The following is a 27,108-nucleotide window of genomic DNA, read 5'->3' as shown; positions in this document are numbered from 1 at the left end:
AACATTTCAAACAGGGGAAAACCTGTCACCACATGGGGTGCTAACCTGTATTGAAACTTTATATCACCCAGTCTCCTCCAGTGGCTATCGCTACCCTGATGACCTCCACTAGGTGAGGTTGAAACTTTCAACACATTCGTTCCCTTGAGGATGATGATGTTGTGACATGTTCTAGACCACATCTCTCCATAAACATCTTCACATCCTTCGACACAAACCGTGTCCCATTATCAGACACGCAGCAGCTAGGAAAACCCTCCCTCCAGAAAAGTGGTTCCAAAAATCTCACCACACTGCTGCTAGACACATCCTTCAAGACACATACTTCCGTCCATTTTGACAGAAGATTTGATGTGCTTAAAGCGCCGAAAGCCTGCAGGCATCAGGGTGCAGAACGTAAAACATTTAAGTAACAAACAAGACTAAAACGCTCTAACCTAAGCTGACTGGAATCCGGGATCTAGGATTTTCGATTTAAAAATGTATGTTTTGTGGCTCTTTCTAAAAGGCCTGATAACTTGATTGAAGCCCGAGAGTTAAGGGTAGGTTGTTCCAATTTTTTGCTGCCAGGACAGGAAAGGCTTGTCTCGACTGTGGGCGGGCACCGAGATCCTGCCTTGCACCTCAGACCTCAGTCAACGGTTCGGGATATATCGTGGTATCTTTCTTGAGATAGGCGCAGTGCCATATCTATGCACCAATGTCAAGGCTTTGAACTGGATTCTGTGCTCAATCCTAACCCAATGCAGTACTCTCCTTTCCATGGAGATGTGATCACTCGTCTTCAAACTTTTGATAACACGTACCGCATTGTGGCCCCGAGAATAAGAGAGTTACCATAGTCTAATCTAGATGAAAATGTTGCTCTAGCGGTAGTAGCTGTGTTCTTCTCGCTCAGGAAAGGGCGGATGGATCTGAGTAAGTGGAAGTAATAGGAATTATTCTTGCGTAGGCAAAGAACATGCGCCTCAGCTCCGACAGAAGCCTCCATGATCCTTCCTGGTTTTAACCTGGTCTGACACTTGTATGCATGTGTCCTTGATGTAAAAGGACTCAGTCTGGCGCAAGCTTAGCTCTGGTTTGACGGGTACCAAAGATGATCATCTCTGTCTTTTTGCTGTTGAGACACATCCAGTTGCCCTCCATCCAATGCTCTGAGGTTATACAACATTGAGATTTTGGTGCCATCCTTACCATAGTCACCCTCCAGCTCTACCACCAACTGGGTATCATCAACATAGTTTGTAAAAAACAGACGCTTTCCAGTAGTTGACATAGCCATTGCATGTACACGTTGAAAAGGAGAGGGGATAAGCTGGCTCCCTGTGGGACCCCATAACTTATATGGTCTGCCTGCCTTGGAAAATGTTCCCCCCCAATGCGCTTTTGCCTCACGGTCGGCTAGAAAAAATGTCAGCCAGACCAATGCTTCCTTGGAGCAGCCAGTCACCACCACCAACAGGTATGTGTCTTTGGCTCCTCTAATGTTAAACGGTCCAAGCAAATCCAAGGCAATTCCGTCCCATGGTACTCTAGGACAAATCCCTAACCACCATAGAAACTTTGTGCACCCTTAGATTCTTATTACCATTGACGCAATCAGGGCATTTCTTCTATATCTCTGTCCACACCAAGCCACCAAATGTCAGATCTAATCCGTCCCTTTGTCCTGGCTATGCCCAGACGACCACAGTGCCCAAACTCTATCACCATCTTCCTCATCTCCTCCGGAACCACCAGCTTGTGCCCTCTACATAAGTAATTCTCTCCGACACAAAGTTCATTCTTCACCCTCCAGTAACTTCCAAGAGTTTCTTCTCCAGCATCCCTGGAGTTCTTATTCACCAGACCAAACACTAACTGCTGCCAATCATACACACTGCATCCCACTCCACTCCCTTGATGCACTCCTGCACTTGAAAAATCTCAGCAACTTCTCCTTAACACCCACCTGCACAGCTGATTCCAACACTGCCGATCTACAGGGCATCTGCCACAATGTTGTCCTTCCCTTGAACATACTCCCATTTGGTACTGCAGTCCTTGTAGGCTGCTCACCCACTTAATCAGCCTCCCTTAATCAGCCTCCTGGAGACCCCCTCTAATCCACCTTTAGAGAAAATGCTAATCAATAGCTTGTGAATGGTTCTCATTATGAACTCGCGCCCTCATAATATTTTAAACTTGCCAACCGCCCAAGTACATTCCAAGACCTCCTTTTCCACCACCGAGTATCTCACTTCAGCCTCTGAGTGTCCTAGAAGCAAATGGTACTGTTACCAACTCGTCCCCCTTTAACCTGCATCAGCACAGCTCCCAACCCATAATCACTAGCATCGGCATAAGTCACGGTCCTGCAACCTTCTACAAAGCTAGATAGAGCAAGTGCATTTATGGTGTCCTGTTTGAGGTTTTCCAACTCTTGGCACATGCCCCATCCCAATGGAGCACACCACCTTTCCTTGCGAGCCTCCTCATATTTCTCGTTTTGTCAGAATTAATTTACTGTAGAACTCCACCAAACCCAGAAACGATGTCACATCGCCCTTGCTCTTAGGACACCATCTTCCTGATGGCCTCACCAGTATCATGCTTTGGTCTCACCCACTCTGCACATTTCTCATGCCCCAAATAAGTGAAGTTGTTTGCTCTGAACTTGCACTTCTCCTTGGCAATTGGGAGACATGCCTCACTCAGAATCTCAAGCACTCTCCCCAGGCGCCCGTCATGTTCTTCCACATTCATCCCACAGATCAGCACGTCATCCTGATAATAGAACACTACTCTCACTGCCAAGGAAACTATGCAGAGTTATGAAAAACACTGGCCGCCAAGACCAGTCTAAATGTGATTCTCCTACATCTGAACAATCCAATAGGCGGTATGAAGGCAGTCAAAGCCAATGAGTCTTGATGGAGTTCAATTTGGTGATAGGCCACTCTGAGGTCCAATAATGAATAGACCTGCGCCCCAGAAATCCCAGACAGAAGATCATCAATCCTTGGTAAGGGAAACTTCTCTGCCACCACATTGTTGTTGAGGTTCCTCAGGTCTATACAAAGCCTAATCGAACCATTTGACTTTCTTACTACAACAATCGGGCTAATCCACTCTGAGTATTCGTTCTTCTCAAAGATACTACCTTCCTTCTCCATCCTGTTGATTTCATTCTCCACATCTTTACGTAAAGCTAAGGGTACCATCCTCAACTTGGATACTGCCAGTGTCGCTCCTTGCCTCAGTCTAATCCGATGCACAAATCCGTTAAGACAACCTAATCTTCTCTCAGGCAACCTTGAACTCTGTTCTGCCCCCCCCCCCGCTGGCTACATAAAATCATTCCTCTGGCCTTCCTTCCTTAGAATTCAAATTCACTGCAGAACTGACCCACTGTATCAATGGGTATGTCCACATATGCATTGGCATTTATCTCTGGCTCTTGCAATACCAGTAGTCAAATTTGCTTTGCCACACCTGGAAACTCATCAGGGTGTAGTCCGCACTACTGTCTATTAGCATGGAGATGGGTACTCCGTTTAGGGCCACCATGGTGTAGGGGTTTCATTCTCCTACCCTACCCTCGACAGCCTGTATGGACCAGACCACTTCTTTGCCCATACTTTCATATTCGTCTTCCCCGTCTTCAAACATCTCTAACTTGTTCAAACGATATGACGTTCTTGCAGCACAGAGGCAGGTGGCCTTTGCGTGCGCATTCGACAGATTATGTGAAAGGCAACACTCTTTATCACTGGCTAGGTGGGAACCGCTCCCGCACCTGTAGCATCTCTTCCCTGGAGCGAGTCTGAACTCCCTTGGAGAACACCTTGGTCGCCCTGTACTCCTATTGCCCCGAAGAACCAGATCACCTTTCTCTGATCATTCTTCTTTCCAGTCCCTTGCCATTGTTTGTGTGCTCTTTGAGTTCTTATTGACTGATCCTTCCTCTGTTGTGGACTTGTGCTCTTCAGAGTTTCACAGTGTGGAGCGCCTTAATACAGTTCGCTGTATGCTCTATGCATTTTGCAATTTCAATGGCTCTCCCAAGGTTGGGGTTCCTCTCCTTCCACATCTCTCCTCTAATTTTGTCATTGTTACACTTGATCATTAGTTGATGCCTTAAATGTTCCTCCTGGCAATGCGTGAATTGGCAAGACAGCCAAGCCCTTTAAAGTGGTGATAAATTCTTCTATGCTTTCACCCACTTTCTGTTCCGTGGTGGCAAAGTGGTATCGCGCCAATATGATGTTCTCCTGAAACAATTTTTATCCAACTTTGCTATTGTTCACTCAAATGGACCCATCTCTTCTAATCCTACCGGTTCTGGTAACTTCTTTAATAGGTCTTGTCCTGCAAGACAAACAATGGAATAGTAAAGCTTCCTTCCTCTCATTCGAATAGTTCGAGCCAAACACGGCCAAAACATACTTGGTGAAGACGTCCTTCCAGTCAGCCCAGCGCACCCTTGGTTCTCCTGGGCTTGGTAGGAAAAACACTGGTCCAGGTACATTGGCCATCACGACATGGGTGGGGAACTGATCGTGGTGATGTGTCAGGTGGTACTTTGTGCAAGTCTGTTTATTCAAGTGCTGTCATGCTCTATATATTATGTTGGATTCATCCCTTTTTTTTTTTTTTTTAACATAGCTGTCCAGCGCTGTGATCTGGGCCAATTCATTGTTCTTGTTCTCCTAGGGTAACTTTAATGTCACTTTGCCCAAACCAGTTTGTGATTTACTGGATTAATGTCCCTTCAACTTTAGTGATACTTTGCCCAAACCACTCTTTGTGACCTTTTTACACCTCTGTGCTTGGTCATAAGGCTGCCTCTTGCAGCCTGTCTATGCCGACACCAACGAGCTAGAGGCTGGAACAGCTGGTCCTCTCATGCGCGTCTCCATGTTTGGTTGTCAAGCCGCTTGCAACTTGTGGCACTCGTCACCGTGGTTACTCGTTCGGGGCCGAGACGGCCGGAGTATCAAAGGTTGCTATGGTAATGTGTGCAGGCTTTTCTAAGATGGCACGCAATGGGACGTTCTTTCCTAAGACCTAGTCCCTTCTCGGCAGCCGCGGCTCGAGCGCCCAACACGGCCTTACGAGGTTGAAATTCCAACTGCGGTCCGCGCCGCGCAGCCCTCACCTTCATACTTGGTGACGTGCTGCTTGCTTCCTTTTTTCCTCCACGTTGGTTGCTGCGGACCCACAATGGTCGGCACTGCTCGCACAGCTTGTTCCCCGGCGACAGAGGTTGCTGCCGTTTCATCCTCGTCGCCAGTTGTTAAGGATCAGAGGTGAGACAATAACATCTCCAGATACACATTTAGACAAGCAATGTCTTTTATATTAGATTAAGGACAAGCTACCGCTGCAGCTACCTCCAGCTCACACCAAGTTCTTCAACCTGGAACTCCTGCCAGCATCCAAGAGCTCCATGGCGATGCAGAGACCATATGATACAGATAATGCCATGATCCTGGTGATGAAACCATGGCAAGAAACAACAATTAACATATTTACAGCTAGGACAGGAAGACAGCATGGTGTACATTCTCGATTCAGACCAACTAGGAGTATGTAATCCACTCTACTCTTCAGGCAAAGGAAAGTACTTTGATTGTTAAGACAATAACTCACAAGTGATCCTTATTCTGTTAGACATTTCAGCAGCCAACAATACAATCACCTTCCACAAAATCGTTTCCAGACTAAAACACTCCATGGAATCGAAATGCAATCTCTGAAATGAAATAACCGACATCTTTCCCATATCATCAATCCTCTGAAGCTAAAACAGGTTCATTCTCATCAACAAAACTCACTAATGTGGAGTTCCCCCAAGGTGTAACCCTCTAACTTTGGCTATTTAAAGGTCTACATCAAACCACCAGCAGATACCATCAAACACCTTTTACATCACCATTCAGATCATGATTCTACAGACAATACCATAAGAAATTGCTGGTATAGGAAATGATGATGGATAATGTCACTGGGTAGGATCCCCCTTCCCTATACCTACCTTCCCATTGGCCTACAACCATGGGAATGCCTGCTCCACTAGTCAAAGAATAAAGTAATCTAGTTGTCCTCTGCGACTCAGTAGACCTTTGCTTCCCAGATCAAGGAGATGGCAATGTAATCCAATTAACTCCACATCCTCACCCTGACCCTCTCTGACATGATCCACATAGCAGAGATTAAAAATGTACAGCACCAACTACTGCAGCCACCTACACATATGATTCCCCAAGATAGCCACCCACCAACTGAACATTAACAAGTCACACAGACTGATACTTAGACAACAAAAAAAAAACCACAGAACTTCAAGGAAAGAAAAAAAAGCATATACTGGATTACCTTCAAAATGTGTAGCATACCAAGGATTACAAAGTCCCAGAATTCACCCCCAACTATACAACCATATTGTTCAACAAAAAACCCAACAGACGTGGCATGAAACCTACTCTGAATGTAGGCACACAAGGAGACCCAATATCTTCCCTCCCCATTGCCTTTTATCCACCAAATATGAAATATGGCTTATGCAATGTACTCAAGTGAACGTTAGAAAGATAAATGCAACAAAACTGTGTATAGGTAATCGCACTTTACGTGTAAAATAATAACTAAACGGCTGGCCATCCTGCTCTCCCACACCTCCTATCCAATGTTCACCACTCTCCCCATCCAACACCACCTCAAATCATAGCACCACGAAGAAGTTGCTTCAATGGTCTCAATATATTGCCTCGAATCTCAGCTGCAACATTCTTTACTTGCTGCCAACAGGTTGTGCCAACTATTAAATGACAGGTATTGGCTGTGCAATTTACCGATCATGCCAATAAATACTTGCAGTGCAGAGTCCTCAGTAGCCTATTTTTTTTATGGTGTCACTATAATTAATAATAATAAGTTATTTATAACACGCTTAATACCCAGAGGTTTCCAAGCGCGGCACCGGGGAATCGAACATGTGTTGCTCCGTGTCATCCTGCTTCCAAAGCGAACGCTTGGCCCGAGCTATGCTCCAGAGCCTATAATCCAATATAATAAAGGCGTTTCTATGGCAAGCTGTACAAATATAACCAACACAAATACATACGATACAGCAAATGGTTCATTCTCACCAGTATAGAACAGATGGTTTTTCAAGATTTGTTTAGAGACTAAATTGCTTAATGCACCGTCTTCTTTGGTGCCATACATAAACATTTTGTGGGTCTCGCAGAAAATGCAGGTGGTAGAGGCACAGCCATCATCCCATTTTACTGGTAAAGACTTTAAAATTCTCGTCTAATGTGGGGAAATATACGTGTGCTAAATAGATTTATATGCGGTTGAGTGCAGACGAAAGTGTCTCAGTCTCTACTTCTGCTAAGTCACACTGTTGACAGATTCTGCCCTCTCCAAGTGCCTTGATTGCAATGCGATGAGTCTTTTTCCAGTTTGTGGTTACTCAGTCTGCATTTGGATGTTGCCTATGCTTTCTCCCTCCGCCCCCACCCCAAGTAATGTGCTCTGCAACTTTAGAATTGTGCCCCAATGATCTAACATTTATTGGTTGCTCGCTAGGGGCTTATAAAGCCAAGTAAAATACGTTTCACAGCTCCCACAGGGCGAGGGGAGGGAACAAGGAAGTGTAATACAATACAAAAACACATTAGTTAAGAATAGTGGGGGGTGGGTGGATGAAAGGACCAACCTACTATGCCTTGTGAGTATTCAGAACGTGCAAGTGCAGCAAGGAAGAGCGTAGAGGGGTAAGTGCAAGCTCATGGGTGAGCCACAGATGAAGTGCAAGGGTTGTTGAGTGCTACACGGCGAGGAGCCACGTTAGGAGTAAGTGCAAACCTCCAGGGCGGAGGGAGTGCCAAGGGAAGTGCTGGGGGTAGACGGGAGCTATGCCAATTGGGTGTGGGAGATATGGGGCCTCAAGGTGCATAAAGGCCCCAGACACCAATCACAGCAACTGTGGGATTAGAAGAGTAAAGAAGAAGGGAAGGAGGAGGTAAAGAGGAAAGTCTTGAGGAGCTACCGGAATTTAATGAATTCCTGCTCAAGGGACAGAGTCGGGAGGCTGTTCTAGGAGGGAGCCAGCTGAGGAAAGCGACCAACCACCTACCCTGTGTTTAGGAAAATGTTTTACACACAAAGAGTTGGTCCCATAGGAACGTAGTGGTCGAGAGGGAGAGTATTTAGTAAGAATATAGTAGTTTGGATTTCTTCAGATAGTTGTGGATGCTGCAGAGGGATTTAAGTAATCCGTGCAGCAACCGGGAGCCAGTAGACTTTTTAGGGCAGGAGAGATGCAGTCCCTGGGCTTAAGGCCAAAAATACGTTTTGCTACCCTATTCTTGATTAGCTGGAGCGGGGAAGGGGGTCGCAGAGTGGAAGAAGTTAGATTCAGGGGGAGATTATTGCAATAGTCAAGCCTAGAGAGAACCAGGGCTCGGGTAACATTGAGCCTCTGGAGGAAAGGGAGAAACATTCTAGCTGGTTTTGTTGCCCTAGTGGTCGTTTTCAACACATTGTGTATTGCTCCTTTAGGACCTGTTTTAAGACCCTCGCCAATTTCTTATCCGTCCTTGGGTTTCATACACTGTTAATCTGTGGAACGATTCTGCAGTAAGACTGCAGTTTAGGAATATATTGTTAAAAATGGTCGAATTGGAACGGATTTCGCTGGATTCGGAATCCAGCAAAAGCCATCTCCACGGATTACAAACATGGAGAAAACAAAAGCCCATGCAGCTGTAATACATCAGCTTTTTCCAGCCCTGAGACACTGAGCTCAATTAAGCACAATTGGCATTAGAAGGCTAGAGAACCAGCAGGCAGTGGATAATATGAATTAGTTATTGTCTCTTACAGATAGAAGACTAATGGGAGGGAAACAGACATTGTGTCAAAGGGGATGCAACTGTCTACAATTAGTTTCACTGCATTTGTGTCCACAGGTGGTTTTTTTAGGTTCATATGCAAATTAAAGTGAGCCTAAAAAAATGCTGGTAAATTGTAGGCTTCCCTTTCCCGTGAGGAAAATTAAGCTAGAACCATACTTTTTTGCTCACTATATTGTCAGGTGGGTTAGTTATGTCATTTGTGCATGTTGCAAGACATCTCTCTAAAAAGTTTGTGTTATTTAAGGTCCGCATTTTATTTAAGGCATTTTAAAACTTTTTACAAGTCCGTCACTAGCATGCCATCACTGCAACCCTAGCCCTTCTCCCATTGCCCTACCAGGTGGAATCCAATAAAGTAAATACATGTTACAGTTTTTTTTTTCCCCAGTAGTGATCATTTTAGTTTTCTAAAGTCCATATTGCTTATGCACTTAGGCATAGCCGGCAGGCACATATTTTGCTCTTCTCTCTCCCAATGCTGGGGTTTGTCCAAGGATGAATGAAGCAGGGCAGTTCGTGTGTTTTACTTGCTAAACACCCATTTTCTGTAACAGGACAGTGCATAAGAAAGGGTCTCGTGTACTACTTTTCGTAATTCACACTGCTGACAGCTTCTTGACTGAGCTGTGTCGACCCCAGAATACCCCCGATAACGTATTTTTCCATCTCCCTTGCTCTGTTCTGAACCCATAGGTTGTGCAGTCTTGGCTAGATCTAGTTTGGATAGTCCTACCTCTCTCTCGCTTGTTTACCCAGTCCTGTTTTTATGGTCGCTCTCTTACCGGGGTTACTGCTGGACGTGGAGGTGTTTATCGTGCTCCTCCCCTTGAACCTGGGCTTCACCATGTTGCTGCTTTATTTCGGGCTTTGCGCGAGAAAGGTAGAATCTCGTCGGGTGTTTCGGCGGTACTATCCCCGAGGACGATGTTGTTTTCAGCCCCGACACAACGTGAGTTCCGGTGTAAAGATCTCAATCCACCCTCGTGTCAGCTTTAAAGAGCGTCACAGGCCACGTGACAACAACAGCCATGACTCTAGAACACTAGTGTGCACATCAGAGCTAGGACGGCTATGTTGTGGCTGTATACGGTGTAGGTAACCAGATGGAGTTTTAGGACGACGAGCTCTCTTCCCATTGGACAACGACAGTTTTGTCTACATATAATATGGCTGCCGCCTTGATTATTTTTTGCGATCTAGAATTACAAGATGCCCTCCAAACGGCCATCTTTGAGTAGAGTTAATCCCCCAAATCACAAAATTTGGAGATAGGATTAGAAAAGTAAAAGGGGTAAAACGAGGACCAGTTACCACTTGAAGCTGTTAGTGACTTTCGTGAATATTGCACATAAACAAAGTATTAATGCATGCGTCTCCATTTAAAAAAAAAAAAAAATTGGTTAAACTCTTTATTTACATTTTTAAAGTTTACAACATTAGGTAATGAACAAAATCCACTTTGTTACATTTAAAAGTAACCCCCTTCCCACAGCCCCTCAGCAACAACTAAATATAATTGTCAACTCACATAAGAGATCCTAAAGAATCATTTATAAAACATAACAGCAAATACAGTAACATCATACAAGCCAATCTTTATTTATTTATTTTCATTTATAGAGCGTACAACAGCCCTCAGGGATTGCAGCGCTGTTCAAGAAGGCTTACTTAGTTTCATAAGTGCTTGCAGAGACATCCATACATACATGTTACAGAGCCCCATGTAGCAGGGTGTGGCTTAGTTCGTTACATAAGTGCTTGCAAATACATACAGATTGCCTAACCCATAGCTCTCAACGTTTTGTCGTCCCATGGCGGGTGAAAACAGACGATTTTGCTTTTGGTGGGTGAAAGCCCATTCATTTACATAGAAAGGTAGAGAGATTGGCGGGAGAGAGAGCTGCTTTCAGGGCGGGTGACATCTGCGAAAAGCGCGTGAGTTGAGAGGTATGCCTAGCCCATCTTGCAGGTCAGCAGCAGCATACAGATGCAAAAGTCAGATTAGGTGGCACAGACATGCTGCCCAGCCCCATGTTGCAGGGCGGCAGTAACATACAAGTGCAGAGTCAAGAATAGGTGGCAAAGACATGTTGGCCAACCCCATGTTGCAGGGCGGCTGCAGCAAACAAATGCAAGGTCGAGATAGGTGGCACAAACATGTTGTCCAGCCCCATTTTGCAGGGCGGCAGCAGCATACAAATGCAAAGTCAAGATAGGTGGCAGAGACATGTTGCCCAACCCCATGTTGCAACGTCTCTAAACATGAGTTAAGTAAAACAAAGAACAAAAAAGACAATTCACACATGCACACACATACATGCACCACACACTACACAGTCCAGCCAGAATTTACACCATTGATACAACTTTAGTCAATGTGAAATAACCCCCTATGTGCCATATAGATTGGTAAAGGTTGTCCAAAGTTCCAAATAAAGGTCTACCCGATCCCGTTTAAAAAAATTTTTTTCAAAGTCTGATAGAATATGACATCATGAAACCAATTTTCCACCAAAGGCTTTTTCCTGGTCTTGCACAATTTCAGGATTTGCTTTGTCGCCATAACCAAAACTTTATCAATCCATTGTCCAAATCCTTTAGCAATTGCACATCTTCCCCTGCCAGACAGTAGAAGAACTTGAAAAGGCATCATCGGAAAGCTTATACTCAATATCGTATCAATTCTATACAACACCTCCTTCCAGAAAGTCTTTGATATAGGGCATTCCCACAACATTCGCAATAAAGTGCCCCTCTCTGCATCACAACCCCAGCACTTATCATTATCCACCAAATCCAAACTATGCATATGCACTGGAGTCCAATATAAGTTATCTAAAAATTTTTGTGGATGTAACGCTCACCTGGTATCCACGGGGACGTCGCTCAGCCTGTTCTGACCTCTTGCGGCCTCGAATGCTTCCCTGGAGGCTATTCGACTGGAGACTGGGCCTGAAACACAGGATTGGTAGAGTTTAACTCCCTATTGTCTCTGTGTGCTTGAACCCCTTTTTCCCCAGGGTCCAACCCTTCCCTTTGATCCACAGCTCACCTTGTTTTCTTGAATAGTGTGCTCTCCGTCTACTAACTAGTATAATTTGGATCTGATGTACTTTGAATCTAGGATGTCCTTGAGATCAAATTCTGGCTCCCCGGAGACTACTACTGGCTGTGGTGGTGTTGCTACCCGGGTCCCAGGTTGAACAGGTTTAAGGAGAGACACGTGGAACACAGGATGAATCTGCATGTTTGACGGCAAAGCTTGTCTGACCGCCACAGGATTTATCACAGAGGTGACAGTGAGTGGACCCAGGTATCTTGGATGGAAAGTTCGGGCTCCTTTAATGGACACGTGTTTAGATGCCAGCCAGACTATGTCTCCCACTTGGTAGTTGGGGGCCTTTGCTCGGTGTTGATCAGCAAACTTCTTTTGGCGATTCTTAGCTTGAAGTAGGTGTTCAGCTGCCCTTTTAAAGGTTTGAGAAATGGCCGTGTGCAAGGTTTTGACTGCTGGCATTTCCAGGGTTTAGGAACGTCCAACTCAGAAGTACGTGGGTGCCTGCCATTATTGGTATAAAAGGGTGTCTGCCCAGTGCTGGTGTGTAGGGAATTATTATAAGCATATTCAGCTATCCATAATAGGTTGAACCAGCTTCCTTCAGCTTGGTGTAACATGCAACGCAGATACTTCTCGAGCGTCTGATTTGTCCTCTCAGTTTGACCATCCGTTTGGGGATGGTGACTGGTGGATAGCTGGATGTCGATCTGGGCCATAGAGCAGCATTTTCTCCAGAAGTTAGATACAAATTGAGTACCTCGGTCTGAGACCAAAACTGAAGGAAACCCATGGAGCCGTACGATGCCTTCAAGAAACACCGTTGCTCCACAAGATAGGAAACGCCACGTGGGCCACCAATAATTTTGTTTTACCTTGGCTAGGGTTTTAGTGATTCCGGGGTGGCCTTCGATCAAGGAATCATGATAACCGGACATGACTTGTTGTCGTAGTTCTTGGTTTGGTAAGAATAAACTATTCCTGAAGTAGGGCAACTGATCTTTTGTCATGTAATGTTCTCCTTGTGCACTCCACGCTTGTAATTGCTCCGGACTCATCAGGTTTTGGATTTCTTCATGGAATTCTTTTCTGAGTTATGGTTGCTGTGATTCCTAGGAGCTTGTCACTCGGGATGATTGCTTTTGAGTCAGGGGTCTGATACCCTTGCTCTTCCACCCCCATACGGGAAAGGGCATCGGCCTTCCCGTTTTTCACCCCTGGTCGAAATGTAATCACGTAGTCATATTCAGCAAAAAAAGGAGCCCAACGTAGTTGTCGTGAGGATTGGGCTTTTGCCGTTTTTAGGTACTGGAGGTTCCGGTGGTCAGTTATTACGGTGATTGTGTGTCTGGCGCCCAAGAGGTAGTGCCGCCATGCCTTAAAGGCTGACCTAATGGCCAGGAGTTCTTTGTCTGTGATAGCGTAATTGAGTTCAGGGGGTGTGAATTTACACGACCAGAAGGCAATAGGGTGTAACTGGCCCGTTTCGGGGTCCTTTTGTGAGAGGACGGCTCCCATAGCCATGCTTGAGGCGTCCGTTTCCACCAGGTATGGGAGATCAGGGCGAGGGCGGCGTAAGATTGGGGCAAATGTGAAACTTGCTTTGAGTTCCTGGAAAGCCTCCTCGGCTTCTGTTGTCCATTGGAACGTTTTGTTGCTTTTCCTTAGTAATGACGTGATGGGATGCACGATTTGCAAAAATCCTGGGATGAACCTGCGGTAGAAGTTTGCAAAACCCAGCATACTTTGAACCCCCTTGAATGAATTTGGGGATGGCCAGTTCAGGAAAGCATCTACCTTGTGTACATCCATTCGGATTCCATTCGGGCTGAGAATAAAGCCCAGGAATTCCACCTTGGAGCCGAGGAATGAGCACTTTCCGAGCTTGGCGTATAGCTGGTGTTGACAGAGTTTCTCCAATACGGATTGGACGTGTTTAACGTGGTCCTGCTTTGATGCGGAATATACTAGGATATCGTCGATGTACACTAGAGCACAGACATCAATCAATTCCCGTAGGACATCGTTCATGAAGTATTGAAATGCAGCAGGCACGTTGCAAAGGCCAAAGGGCATTACTTGATATTCGTACAAGCCGTATTTGGTGCAAAAAGCGGTTTTCCATTCGTCCCCCTGTTTTACGCGAACAAGGTGATATGCCCCCCTCAGGTCTAGTTTTGTGTAGATTTGGGCATCTTTGACTTGATCAAGCAATTCAGGGATCAGTGGCAGGGGTTAGCGATTTCTTACGGTAATCTTGTTCAGTGCGCGATAGTCGATGCATGTTCTCAAGTCCCCCTCCATTTTCGGTACGAAGAATAGAGGACTGGCTGCTGGAGACTTCGAGGGACGGATGAACCCGTTGGCCAGGTATTGGTCAAGATAGGCCTTCGGGTGCTGGTTTTCTGGTTCCATGAGTGCGTAAATTTGCCCACAAGGGATTTGTGTGCCGTGTATCAGGTCGATTTGGCAATCGTATGGTCTATGCGGTGGCAGGGTATTAGCCTGTTCTTTCTGAAAGACATCTTGAAAGTCCTGGTTTTCACTTGGTAGGGTGCCGATTGCCACAGTCGCAAGCGTGGAGGTTCTGGTGTCTATTGGTTGTTTATCTTGGCGATAAATGTGTGGGCGCAAGTCTCGGCAAAGGCCAATTCTTTTGCTCGCCAATCGATTCGAGGATTGTGAGCTACCAACCATGGCATTCCCAAAATCAACCGGAACTGTGGTGCCTTAATGAGGTCGAAAACAATAGATTCTTGGTGTCCATCCTGGCACAGAAGGGTTAAAGCTGCAGTGCATTGGGATACTGGACCAGAAGCTATTTCCGTGCCGTCGACAGTGGTAACAGTGTCGGTGGTTGATTTAGGGCGTAACAGAAGCCCCATCTTTGCCGCAAGATCCTGGTCGATGTAATTCCAAACGGCTCCACTGTCTATGTACGCTCTTACTGCGTGCATCCGAGATGGTTGTTGGTGATTGATCAAGACCACAGAAATGGGAGGTCTGTAGTTCACTTTCTTCGTTCGACAAGTGGACCCCTACACTTGCCGGGCTGGGGAGTTTTCCGATTCCTTGATGGTATCTTCCTTGTCTGTGGCCCCTACCGTCCTCCTCGGTGGCTTCACAGAGCACTCTTTAAGGAAATGACCTGAACTTCCACAGTACAGACATAACTGCTGCTGTCTCCTTTTATCCCATTCCGCTTTAGTCAAGGGGGATCTGACCCCCCCAATTTGCATTGGTTCTCCTGAACCTTCCGTTGTTCAGGCAGTATTGTCCTTTGAACGCACATACATAGGGCGAGGGTCAGTCTGGTTCGATATGCTCTTCGGCCCTGCAACCTATGATCCAGTTGAACAACAAGGTCAATGAATTCTGAGCAATCTTTCGGGGGGTTCACTACTTGTGCGAGAACATCCTTGAGCTCCCCCTGCAACCCTCAATGAAATATCGTGGTTCTCTTCTCCACTGGCCTTTCTGCTTCAACTACGAGTCTATTGAACGTGGCTATGTATGTTAATAGGTCTTGATTCCTTTGGCGTAGGGACAGAAGTTTGTTGTCTAATGCCTGCCCATGAGTACGACGGGCGAACAGCTTTTCCATCTCCTGCTGAAAGCCCCTGAAGTCATGCAGCAAAGGATCGACTTGGGCCACAAAGGGTACAGACCAGTCCGCGGCGCTACCACTCAGGTAGGATAGCATAAAAGCGACCCGTGATTGGTCATTCGGAAAGGCCCAGGCCTAAAAAGGAAGTGCAGGCAGCACTGGTTCATGAAAATTGCAAACCTCTTGGGATCCCCCGTAAATCCTTCGGGCGGGGCCAAGGGAACTGCCCCAGGAAGGGTTATCTGAATGGGATTGGCTGATGGCGCTGGCATCGAGGGCACGCTTCCCGGCAATGGTGCATGCCCTGCTTGTGACTGGAGAAGTTGCCGGTTTAAATCATCACTGCGTTCTTTGGCTACTATCAGCTCTCTCCTCAGGGTGTTGGTATCCTGCCTGGCTGCATGTACTTCGGAACGTAGCTGCCTCAACATGTTGGCTAGCTGGTCGGTTTCTGACGTTTCCATGACGCCCAGGTGGATTTTGATGTGAGGCTTTGCATTCTGTAACGCTCACCTGGTATCCACGGGGATGTCACTCAGCCTGGTCTGACCTCTTATGACGTTGAACCCTTCCCTGGAGGCTATTCGACTGGAGACTGGGCCTGAAACACAGGATTGGTAGAGTTTAACCCCCTATTGTCTCTGTGTGCTTGAACCCCTTCTTCCCTGGGGTCCAACCCTTCCCTTTGATCCACAGCTCACCTTGTTTTCTTGGATAGTGTGCTCTCCGTCCTGCCTTTAGCGCAGGGGCGCGTTGATTACTGTGGGCTCGTTGCTGCCTAGTTACTTCACTGGCAAGAGTCCGACACGTAAGTATAATGAGTCTTTTGAACAGTTCTCTAACTTCGTTCCTTTCCTTCCTTAGATGATGGCCGGCGTCCATGGATGGCGGCGTGCTGCGGAGATGAGTAGCGCTGAAGGTGAGTGATAGTGCGATGCACGATGCACCCCTTTTGTATTTGCATTGAACTGAGTTATTTTTCTGAGTCATTTAGGTGCCGCAACGTTTTCAGCGTGGATGCCGGTTATGAAGAACAAATGCGGTGGGTATGCGGCGCCTCTAGATGTTTCCACGCTAACCTGGAGTGTCTTTTCCCTCTTGCAGATGGATGAGAAGTTCCAGAGACAGAGTTCCCTAAGAGCGGCTGGGATTCTGGTAAGCATTTGAAGCTCGTACAGTATTTAAAAATAAGCGAAGATGTGCAGAATGCTTACTAATGCCTTTTTTCTGTTCTTTTCTCTTTTTTCTTAGGAAGCGGCGTGCCGGGATGGGAATGACACTGCCGAAGATGCCCGCAGAACAGAAGGAGCGATGACTGATGGGCAGAAGCGCCGCAAGGTAAGGCTGTTCCTAACAGTGTTCTTGTTCTTGCAGGAGCTGAGCGCAGAAGAAAGATGCAGGCCTACTGGAGACCGATCCGAACACGGTGAGTCTCATGCTGCAGGTGCAGAAAACGCAAAGCATGTTTCTCAGCCTTGGTGTGGCTTAAATAGTCTCTGGGTATAATAATAATAATTTGGCACTTATATAGCGCTACAAACCCTCAGGTATCTGAGCGCTGCTTATTATTACCCACGGTGTGTGGTGCTCATTTATCGACCATCGGAAGGATGAAAGGCTGAGTTTGGCCCCGCCGGGATTCGAACCTGCATTAGCAGGCTCTGCACAGATGTCAAAGCGAGCGCTCTACTCGCTGTGCTACTTGACCGGGTATCCTAGGTGCCTCTGGGCTTAACCACACCCAAAAGACTAGACCGCACATGCAGTTCTGGGAACCAAAATATGTGGGGGCATCCATCTTGTCCCCATCAATGCACTACAAGTCCAATCCCCAATGTTATCCTATGGGAGTGAGTCAGTCTGGTGCCACAAGCGCCAAGTCTGACTCCAAGTGGTTCTTTGGAGGGATGGAGAGGCCCTTGCGGGCCATGTAGGTGATCGTGGCCTGGCTCCAGCCTGACATCTTGGAAGGCTGGGGACATGAGAGGCAGGAATCATGACAGCGGAATACGTCGCAATTTTAAATACAATTAATTCCTAAAGCCCTGCCTCCAACACTTGCTTCCACTCCTTATCTGAAATGGTACAACCAAAATCACTCTACCATGCTCTACGTAGCTTTCCCCACGAATCAACAAGCAAAGGGTCCATTGGCATCATATTCAGGAATGTGGATACCATGCGCTGTGGTGATGCAAAAATAGCACATCAATTCTGCTCATTCCCCAAAAGGACAGAGAGCATATCTAATCTTTTCAACAAAAGAAGTTCCAACTCTCTAAATCTGTTCAACTCCCTATTTCCAAGACCAAACATTCGCTGGAGTGCTGCAAAGGATATTACTTGACTCCACTTCAACACATCACCTATCTGTAGGATCCCGTTCAAAATCCAACTATGCCAACATAACATGTTATTTGTAAGTTGAATACCAGCGTCATGCCAAAGAGAGGCCCTACAGTGCAACCATAATTTTTTATCATTATCAGTCAACCACTGGGTAAGAGCTTCACGAGTCACAGATGTTTAAGGTAACTTATCCCTAACATTCAGCGTTCTTTCCATAGAATATATGTTATCCAGTTTGAATGGAGAAAATCTTTCTTTCTCTATCGTCAACCAAAGTGGTTCCTGTGCATTAACGAATACTAAGTCATTATGTACCTTCTTTAATTAAAAAAGCCTCAGTCTTTTGAGTCCTCAGGGCAGTTGGAAACAGATGTTTTTGTTTTCGGTGACTGAGAGGCCATTGAAGTGTTTCCATCCATGAGGGGATCAGCTGGTGAACTGATTCCATGGCTGTTGATACCCATCAAAAGTACACATACCACCATTTCAACTTGGCTAAACGTAAGAAATGCACGTGAACCATCACTTCTCCGAGAAAGTGTAGCAAATGGTATAGCTGAAAACCATAGTACACAATGAAATTTGTTGCAAAATTCGAAAGTACTTTCATCAAGATTTCCACACTACTGTCCAACAAATTGTTCAGTTATTGCAGCTGATGAAATTACACAAGTGTTTACTATGGAGTGAAATTTATTTTGGCTTCTAAAACTATACAACATTCTGCAGCACCTGGGATGTAGATTCTATGTCAAGACCCAGAGGATTATGCTTTTTCTATTCTTTACTTTCTCGAGCAGCAAACATTAACAATAAACTATACAGCACAAAGCATAAAACTACAATCACCCACGTAGTTTGAGTCTTTGGTAGTTCATATTGTTATTGAGCCTTTAAAACACATGACCATTTTCAACCAATAGTCCATAACCAGCTCATAAACACTGTCCACCATTTAAATTCCTCCTCTTTCTTTGCTGCTCGGGCAGCCAGTTAAGTGCATATCTTTATTATACTTCGTATTGTGTGAGAAGTTGAATGGTTATAATTAATACTGTCAGCACTAGCGTTGTCAGGGCAGCACTAGAAGGTCTTGGCGGAGCATATCCGCAGTGCAGTAGAAAAGATAAAAATATTAATAGTTGCGGTTGCGATGAGGCGAATGTTCCGGCAACCACAAATCTTCAAGACAACAGAAAGGGGGCATTACGGTAACAGAAGTTATCGCTGCGCGACAGGACTGATAGTATTTCTAGCACTCTCAGATAACTGTTCCGTGACCGTTGGTGACAGCACGGGTGACATCGACCCCCACAGAATCCATTTTAATTATACTGATATAGGCATATAGCTAATATTTTGCAATTGATCACACGATGCGCGTGCACCAGCAAGTCCAGTGAAATCAACACGCAGAGTGTGTGATATGATATGGCATTTTTAACATGCCTGTTCATCACAAGTGTTGCTAGGCGCGACAGGACAAGGAGGGGGAAACAAAGGGAGGACAAAACAACAATCTTACTTGGCCTTGTGTCATTCAAATCGCACAAGTGCGTGGAAGCACGAAGGTAAGTAGTGGCAGGGGCAGGGGGGTGAAGTGCAGGTAAATCAATAAGTGCAGCCAGCAGGATAAGTGCAAAGAGAAGATACTGCAGGGTTGCAGGAACAGACCCTTAAGTGCTGGGAGAGCCCGGAGGCAGTGTAAGGGCAACTGGACATGCAGGAGCCTGGGCCTGAGTTCAGAGGGTATCCAAGTGACCAGTGTGCGGAGCAGTCAGGAACATCAGCAGGGGAGAGGGAGAGAGAAAGCGGAAGCGAAAAGGAAAGTCTTGAGTTGCTTCCGGAACCGGAGGTGGTTCTGCTTGAGTTTGAAAGAGGCACGGAGGCTGTTCCAGAGGGAGACCCCAGCCGAGGAGAGAGATCTGCCCCCAACTCTCTGCTTGGAGAAGTGTCTGACCCTCAAAGAGTTGGAGGTGGATGAGCGGAGAGCTTGAGAAGGAAGATGTTTTGGAAAAAAGAGTTGGAGGTAGAGCAGTCCCAGGCCCCAGAAAGCCTTGTGGAGGATGCAAAGGGTCTTGAACTTGATCCTTGCAGCCATGAGGAGCCAGTGAAGCGATTTCAGTGCTTGAGAGATACAATCCCTTAGCTTGAGGCTAAGGACAAGTCTCGCAGTCCTGTTGTGGATAAGTTGTAAAAGGTCGAAGAGTAGAGGCAGGCAGATTTAGAAAGAGGCTGTTACTGTAGTCCAGCCTAGAGAGGACCAAAGCTCTGGAGACCGTGAGCTTCTGGGGGAAAGTGAGAAAAGGAAGAAGGAGGTGCAGCTGATAGTTTGAGTTCTTAGAGAGGTCAGAAATATGAGGAGAGATAAAGAGGGTGGAGTCGAAGATGACACCAAGGTTCTTTGTCCCACAGGAAGGAGCAGGAAGAGGGCCCAGAGCGGGCGGCTGGAGAGAGAGAGAGAGGAAAGGAGGGAGCAGATGTCCCGATGAGGAGGATATCAGTCTTACTGGCATTAATCCAGATATTGTTGGAAGCACACCATTCCTGAATTGCGGCCAGACAATCTAGCATGAGAAAAGGAGCAGAGGTAGCTAAGGGGAGCCCGAAAGGGAGCTGGGTGTCATCCGCATAACACTTTTTAAACCTTGGCGCTTGCCTCGTCATCTGCTTCGGCATCCGCCTCATGCCCCCCAGGCCTCCCATACTCGTAGGGACAGTTGGGACCCCCCAAGCACCCCAAACAGGAAGTACAAGAGAGTCATAGCTCTCCACAAGGGTGTGCAGCGCTTTACTGAACCTTTCTATTCGCAGTGGCAGCTGCCCTGGAAGTTAGCTGCACTGAACTACATTACCCAGAAAACCTGACTCCATGCTGTAGTTCAGAAGCATTAGCATGGGAGCCTCGCTTTCCTGCGGTTCCGCCTCCTTGTGGATTTAACCCGCAGTGGTTTTCAGAACGCCGCTTCTGTTTAGAGTTACAGCTGGCATTTACGAAGTTACGTCTTCTGTGCCACTTTGCTTATTATCTGTCTGCTGTGTACCGACCCTGCTTGCCTATCGGACTCCTTGGTAATTCTGTTCTGAACTTGATGGTCGTGTAGATTAATGTTACCTCCGTCCCCAAGTACCACATGGGCAGAAAGTAAAACCACTACCCATGCAATCTTTGAGGCCACAGGTGTTGAGTGCCGTCAGTCTGGAACCAGGAACACAGGAAGGACCCCTTGACCACTGCAATGCAAGGAATGGTTATACATACACAGTAACAACTGACAATAGCAGTGGACAATGATACAGTGTAACAGGAATATCACAAAGGGGCTTACCGATGTGTGATAACAGCAAGGACTTGGTGGGTAAGGAGAATCAGAGGGGCCAATGGCAATGGAAGACTGGCAGGGTCTTTAGCAGCACTCTGGATGAAGTAAACACCTGGGCCAAAGGTACAGTACACAGGGCGATCCTTAAGCAGTCCTGTAGACAAATCCAAGGTCGAGAACCAGTAAATGGCAAATCCAAAGGAAAAGCAAGGCAGTCCGTAATACGTTCCGAGGTCGTAGTAAATTTGAGGTATCCAAAAATATCCAGGCAGTGGAAATCCAAAGGAAAAAGACAAGGCAGTCCGTAATACATTCCGAGGTCGTAGTATCTTGAAAGAATCCAAAAATAACCAGGCGCTGACAGTACTCGAGAGAAGTAGCTGTGAAGCGCTGCTTCTCTGTTTCCATATTCCTTTTGACTGCATCAGGTGGTCATGTGACGTGGATCACGAGGAAACACGAACACTGTGTCACGTGACCTGGGAAACGCGAACACTGTGCCACGTGACCTGCGATGTTGAAAGACACAGTTGTGGACGCTTGGTCACGTGACACGTGGATCTCTGTGTGCTCGTATGGCAGCGCCGCCCATATGGAAAGCGCCATGGCAGATGCCAGTGCAAAAAGGGGCGCAAGGATCTTTGATTGTGAGCCGGAAGCCTCCCCTGCACAGTAAGTTGCTGTCGTGTCTTACATGGTTGAGTGTGGGAATTGCAGGGAGCTCGGCGGGTGATGAGTGTGGAACTGGATGAGTGGGGACTGGACGGAGATTTGGTTGGGCATGATCGGGGATGTACCCTGGGAGACGTGACAAATTCCCTGCATTATTCTACAGCCTGCCTGTGCAACGAACCTCCAGCTTGTCTCCCGGACTGCCTTGCTACCGTTACGGCTTTAGTTTGCTGCCCGCTGGTGTACCAGATTACTTTGCCTGCTCATGGACTTCCTTGCTACCAGTTCTGCCTTTGTTTGCTGCCCGCCCGTGTACCAGATTACTTTGCCTGCTCATGGACTTCTTTGCTACCGGTTTTGCCTTTGTTTGCTGCCCGCCCGTGAACCAGATTACTTTGCCTGCTCACGGACTGCCTTGCTTCCGGTTCTGCTCTTGTTTTCTGCCCGCAGGTGTATCGGATCCTATAGCCTGCTCCTGGACTGTCTAGTTATCCCACTAGTGCATCTCCTGTGTGCCGTCCCTTTCCTGAAATTGCAACGACACCTATATTTCGCATTGCAACGCTGGTAAGACTATTCTTTGATCATTCCGACATCTGTTTCACTGACTTTTGCCTTTTTGGGTGGATTGAATACCCTCCATCTACAAGTGCAGACGGGGACGCTCTGCTGCTTGTGCACCATCCCGAAACCAGTGTGACTCTCGTGCAGCTCGGGTATAGTTACCTTACTAACCTCCCCCTTTTTTTGTTTTATACTTACATTGTGTCCTGGACTCATACAAACATTACTGCCCTAACCAGTGGTAAGGCTTTGTTGCTATCATACAATTCATGTCGGTTTCTCTTACTTAGACTAAAACCTAATCTTCTTCTGTTCTTTAGGTTGCTTCCAGTCTATCTCATTGAATAAGGGGACATTGCTCAGGTATTCCATTAGATGTTAGGAACCTGGGGGAAGGGGGTCCATCCTGTCTGAATACTCACCTTTTGTCCTTTATTTGCAGCTGGGTCCGTGGCAGTCAGTTCTCCCCGCTCTTTTGAGTGATCAGTCTCCTTGTCTGGTACACCAAACATCAAGGCTCTGGTTCCAACATGAGTTCTTCAAGCAACTACCCAGTCTCACAGTCCTGGTCTCCTGTCTCACGTGCTCCCCTCACCAGTGAGTAACAACACTGAAAATTGGAGCAGAAAGTAGCAATGTGGTGGGCAAGAGGTGACAGGTGCTGGATGAACAGCCATAGAGAGTGGTTAGACCCCTGGGGAACACCACAAGTAGAGAGAGAGATAGAAAAGAGGAAAGACCCCAGTTGGTCCATTTCTTAGATGTAGAAATTAAAATCATCAACAATGAGATCACCACAAATATGCATGTTTAGATATATCTGAGACATGTATGGTATAAAATATCATTTGGTATTGTGTTTAAAAAGAATCATGTGAAAGCTGGGGGCGTGGCTTGGCAGCCATGGAATAGGCTGGGAACCCTGCGAGCTCCGTGATCCAACAACTTGATGCGACCAAGAAACGCATATTTTTTGGATCAGTGGTGGCCCAAAAGTATGTACAGGCGTGGGAAGATACAGAGCAGAGTATTAACAGGTTGACTGCAAATTTAGAGCGGAGAAACGGCCGCATCGTTACTTTGTCCTGAGAAGTTGGCCGCAGAGAGGGCACCAAAATGGCCGCGGACGAGAACAAAGAGATCCCGAGGGGCGCACCGCTGAAACGAAGGAGCTGTCTCCATCCGACAGCAGCAGAGGAAGATCGCTAGGGATACGAAATAACTATCACATTGCCCAGTCCGGGTGGCCGCGGAGAAGGAAAGCAAAAGGAAAAACACTGGTGGAGTGCTCCGAACGGAGCGTGGACGATCGAAGAAACTAGCAGATACCACCGGCCCTTTGAGGACAGTGAGAACCCACCCTCGCTGGGACTGAGGACCACGGGTGAAGGGGCTGATCCATGACTCTTAGGCACAGCGCCATGTCTAATAAACCCCTAAGACTGAAGAGTAAGCAACCTACATTATACAAAGACGCCACCCGGCCCGGAAGGAGCCAGGAGCAAAGACAAAGCCCAAGCTGGGAGCAGTGCCACCATGAGCGCGAATCAGGAGGTCCTCGAAGCGATCACCGATTTGAAAGCAGCTTGGGAGACCAAGCTCGAACTGGCGGTGGCAGAACTAAAAACAGCATTGGAGCTCCAGGTCGGGGCAGTGCAGGAGGATGTGAATCTGCTACGACAAGACGTACGGTCTCTGACGGAGCGCACAGAGAACCTTGAGAAAGAGATGGGCCCTCACACGGCGAACTGTGCTTCTAACCAGTCGGAGCTTCATGCCCTAGTACAGCGAGTGGGCAATCTGGAGAGCAGAGCGGAGGAGGCAGAAGGTCGGGCCCGGAGAAATAATATCTGTATTGTTGGACTACCAGAAGGAGCAGAAGGCCATAACCCCACGGATTTTGTTGAAACAATGTTGCTACAAGAAATCACTGGGGGGATGCTGTGTTAGGGGTTCGCAGTGGAAAGGGCGCACAGGGCCCTAACAAGGAGACCGCCGCCAGGAGGCCCACCTAGGCCGGTGATCGCTAAAACACTTAATTACAGGGATTGTGAAAGGATCCTGGAACACTTCCGCAAAGGTGGGGCAATACAGAGAGGTTTGGCAATTATAACGGCTTACCCGGATTATACCTTGACAGTGCAGCGGAGCAGAATTAACTTTGGGGCAGTCAAAAGGAGATTGCGAGAAGTGGGCCATAAATATATGCTGCTCTACCCAGCCAAACCGAAGGTTTTTCATAAGGCCAGAACTTTGTTTTTTGAAACTCTGGAAGAAGCCATGGGATGGCTCGACACCCAGGGATTCACCCAGGAGTCGGACGTTCGGACAGGAGAAGGAGGTGACGTGAATAAGTAATGTACGAGAGGGGCACCAGGGGGTCTCAGAACTTAAGACTATGGGACTTGAATATAGTCACTGAAGTAGCCAGTGGAATGGTGTTGTCGGGATGAGATACATTCATGATCCGCAAATATTGCGATTTATGCTTTAACTAGGGGCCTTGCAGGACCAACCTGTACATCCCCCATTTATAGTTTAGTTAGGTTACCGCTAGTGCGGTGACGCCCTGCTGGGGTCTTGCCCGGGGTACCAGAGTAGGCCCAAACGCGGGGGAGCCTGAGGTCCAGGGATGGAGCTGGGCAACTGTTGGGGTTGGGGTAGGGTGGGGAGGAGGGAGGGAAGGGGTTGTGTGCTGTGGTTTGTTATAGTTGGGGTAGAGTTATGGGGTAAGCCTACACCTCACGGGAAACGAAATGAACCATGGGAGACCTTAAGATAGTCACTTGGAAAGTTAGGGGGCTCAATAGTTATCTGAAGCGGAACAAGGTATTGATGTACCTACGCAGACAGAAAGTGGATATAGCCCTGTTACAAGAAACTCATTTAACGAAAGACAAACTAGAAGTGATACGGAAAAAATGGAGAGGGAGGCAACATACTCTGCCTATGCAAGAGGGGTAATCACATGGGTGGCCCCGCATGTTCCGTTTCATTTGCTGAGCTCGCAGGTAGAGGCGGACGGTAGGATGGTGATTATGAGAGGGATGGTGGAAAACAGAGAGATCTGCATTGTGAATACTTATGCTCCGAACCAAGATACAGATGCGTATTTTAGGACCCTGTATAGTAAGCCCAGTGGCAGTGTGGGAGGGGCCATAATGTGGGGGGAGACTTCAATTGTGTGTTGAATCCCACCATAGATAGATCAGACACTAAAATAGTTAGACCCACCCCGGCTGCAAAGGCACTACATGCTCTATTGGCGGAGTTTGGGCTTACAGATGTATGGAGAACATGCCATCCGCAGGATAGACACTATTCACATTATGCGGCCCCACAGGGCCTACATACAAGATTGTACTATGTATTTGTTACGCAGGAGTTGCTGACCGAAATACCGCAGGCGGAATACAAAGCTAGAGTCCTCTCGGACCACTCGCCACTGTTGCTAACATGGCAATACCGACCCCCTAGGGGGGGGATACCCACATGGCGATTGCGTGCAGAAGCTCTTAAAGACAGCGTATTTAGGGAGGACATGCGGGAGGAAATAATAAGTTATTTCGAGATAAATACTGGCAGTGTTAAGACAGCGGGCACACTCTGGGAAGCTTTTAAAGTGGTGGTGAGAGGAATCGCTATAGACAAGTCTAAAGGACTGCAGGATGGGATTCTGACCGAACTACAGGACTCTGAGAAGGAATTGGAGAGGGTATTAGAACAAGGCAGTAACACTTAGGCAGATATAGAAAAGGCTCTGGGCCTGCAGCAGAAATGTGCAGGATGCTGGGAGAGATTATGTAACCTTAATTATAAAAAGTACATAGAAAGACAACATGCTGGAGGTGACAAACCAGGAAGACTCCTGGCATGGCTTTACAAAAACGAGACTCCTAGGCCCCCAATTAGAACAATGGTGAGAGATAATGGCGATGTAGTGGATACGCAGGAGGGGGTCAACCAAGAATTTGTAGACTACTATAGACGCTTGTACCGAGACGAGACGGGAAGCGAGAGAGGGGAAATAAGAGACGTATTGGAAGATATTGGGCTATCCCAAATTGTGTAGAAGAGAGGGAGGTGCTAGATGCCCCGATCACTATAGAAGAGTTAGAAGAAGTGGTGAGGCAGCTGCCCACGTGTAAAACCCCGGGAACTGACGGACTCCCGAGTGAATTTTATAAGGCATATAAAGCAGAGATTCTCCCCCCACTGCTGGAAATGCTTAACGAAGCATATGAAGTTGGGAGACTACCGGAATCGCTGCGCGAAGCAGTTATTATACCACTCCCCAAGCCAGACAGACCTGGGAGTGACTGTGGTTCCTATAGACCCCTATCAATGTTAAACCAAGATAATAAGATTTTAACAGCGGTGTTGGCAAACAGATTGAAAAAGGTCATAACCAAATTAATCCACCCTGATCAAACAGGATATGTCCCGAATAGGAATATTTCGAACAATTTGAGGCGACTCCATCGAGTGATTGAACATACTGAAAGGAACACTAGTGAAATGGCGATAGTGTCGCTGGATGCGATCAAGGCATTTGACTCGGTCAAGTGGCCCTGGCTGAAGGCGGCCCTAGCCAGCTATGGTATGGGACCAGGATATCTTTACTGGGTA

General features: G+C 47.0%; 1 protein-coding gene across 1 annotated transcript in view; it reads right to left on the bottom strand.

Moving 5' to 3' along the window:
- GNL2 (G protein nucleolar 2) overlaps nucleotides 1–9,995 on the bottom strand; it is a 448,358-nt gene extending 438,363 nt beyond the window's left edge. The window contains exon 1 of the mRNA XM_069622651.1: nucleotides 9,692–9,995. Coding sequence (XP_069478752.1) covers nucleotides 9,692–9,755 — 64 coding nt within the window. The 5' untranslated portion in view covers nucleotides 9,756–9,995. The remainder of the gene's footprint in view (nucleotides 1–9,691) is intronic.
- Between the last annotated feature and the right edge of the window lie 17,113 nt (nucleotides 9,996–27,108).

Source organism: Ambystoma mexicanum, chromosome 11, assembly GCF_040938575.1.
Source record: "Ambystoma mexicanum isolate Mex_15411 chromosome 11, UKY_AmexF1_1, whole genome shotgun sequence".
In the NCBI taxonomy this organism is placed as follows: Eukaryota; Metazoa; Chordata; class Amphibia; order Caudata; family Ambystomatidae; genus Ambystoma; species Ambystoma mexicanum.
Note: the sequence above shows the minus strand (reverse complement) of the source record. Positions and strands in the feature narration are given on the sequence as shown.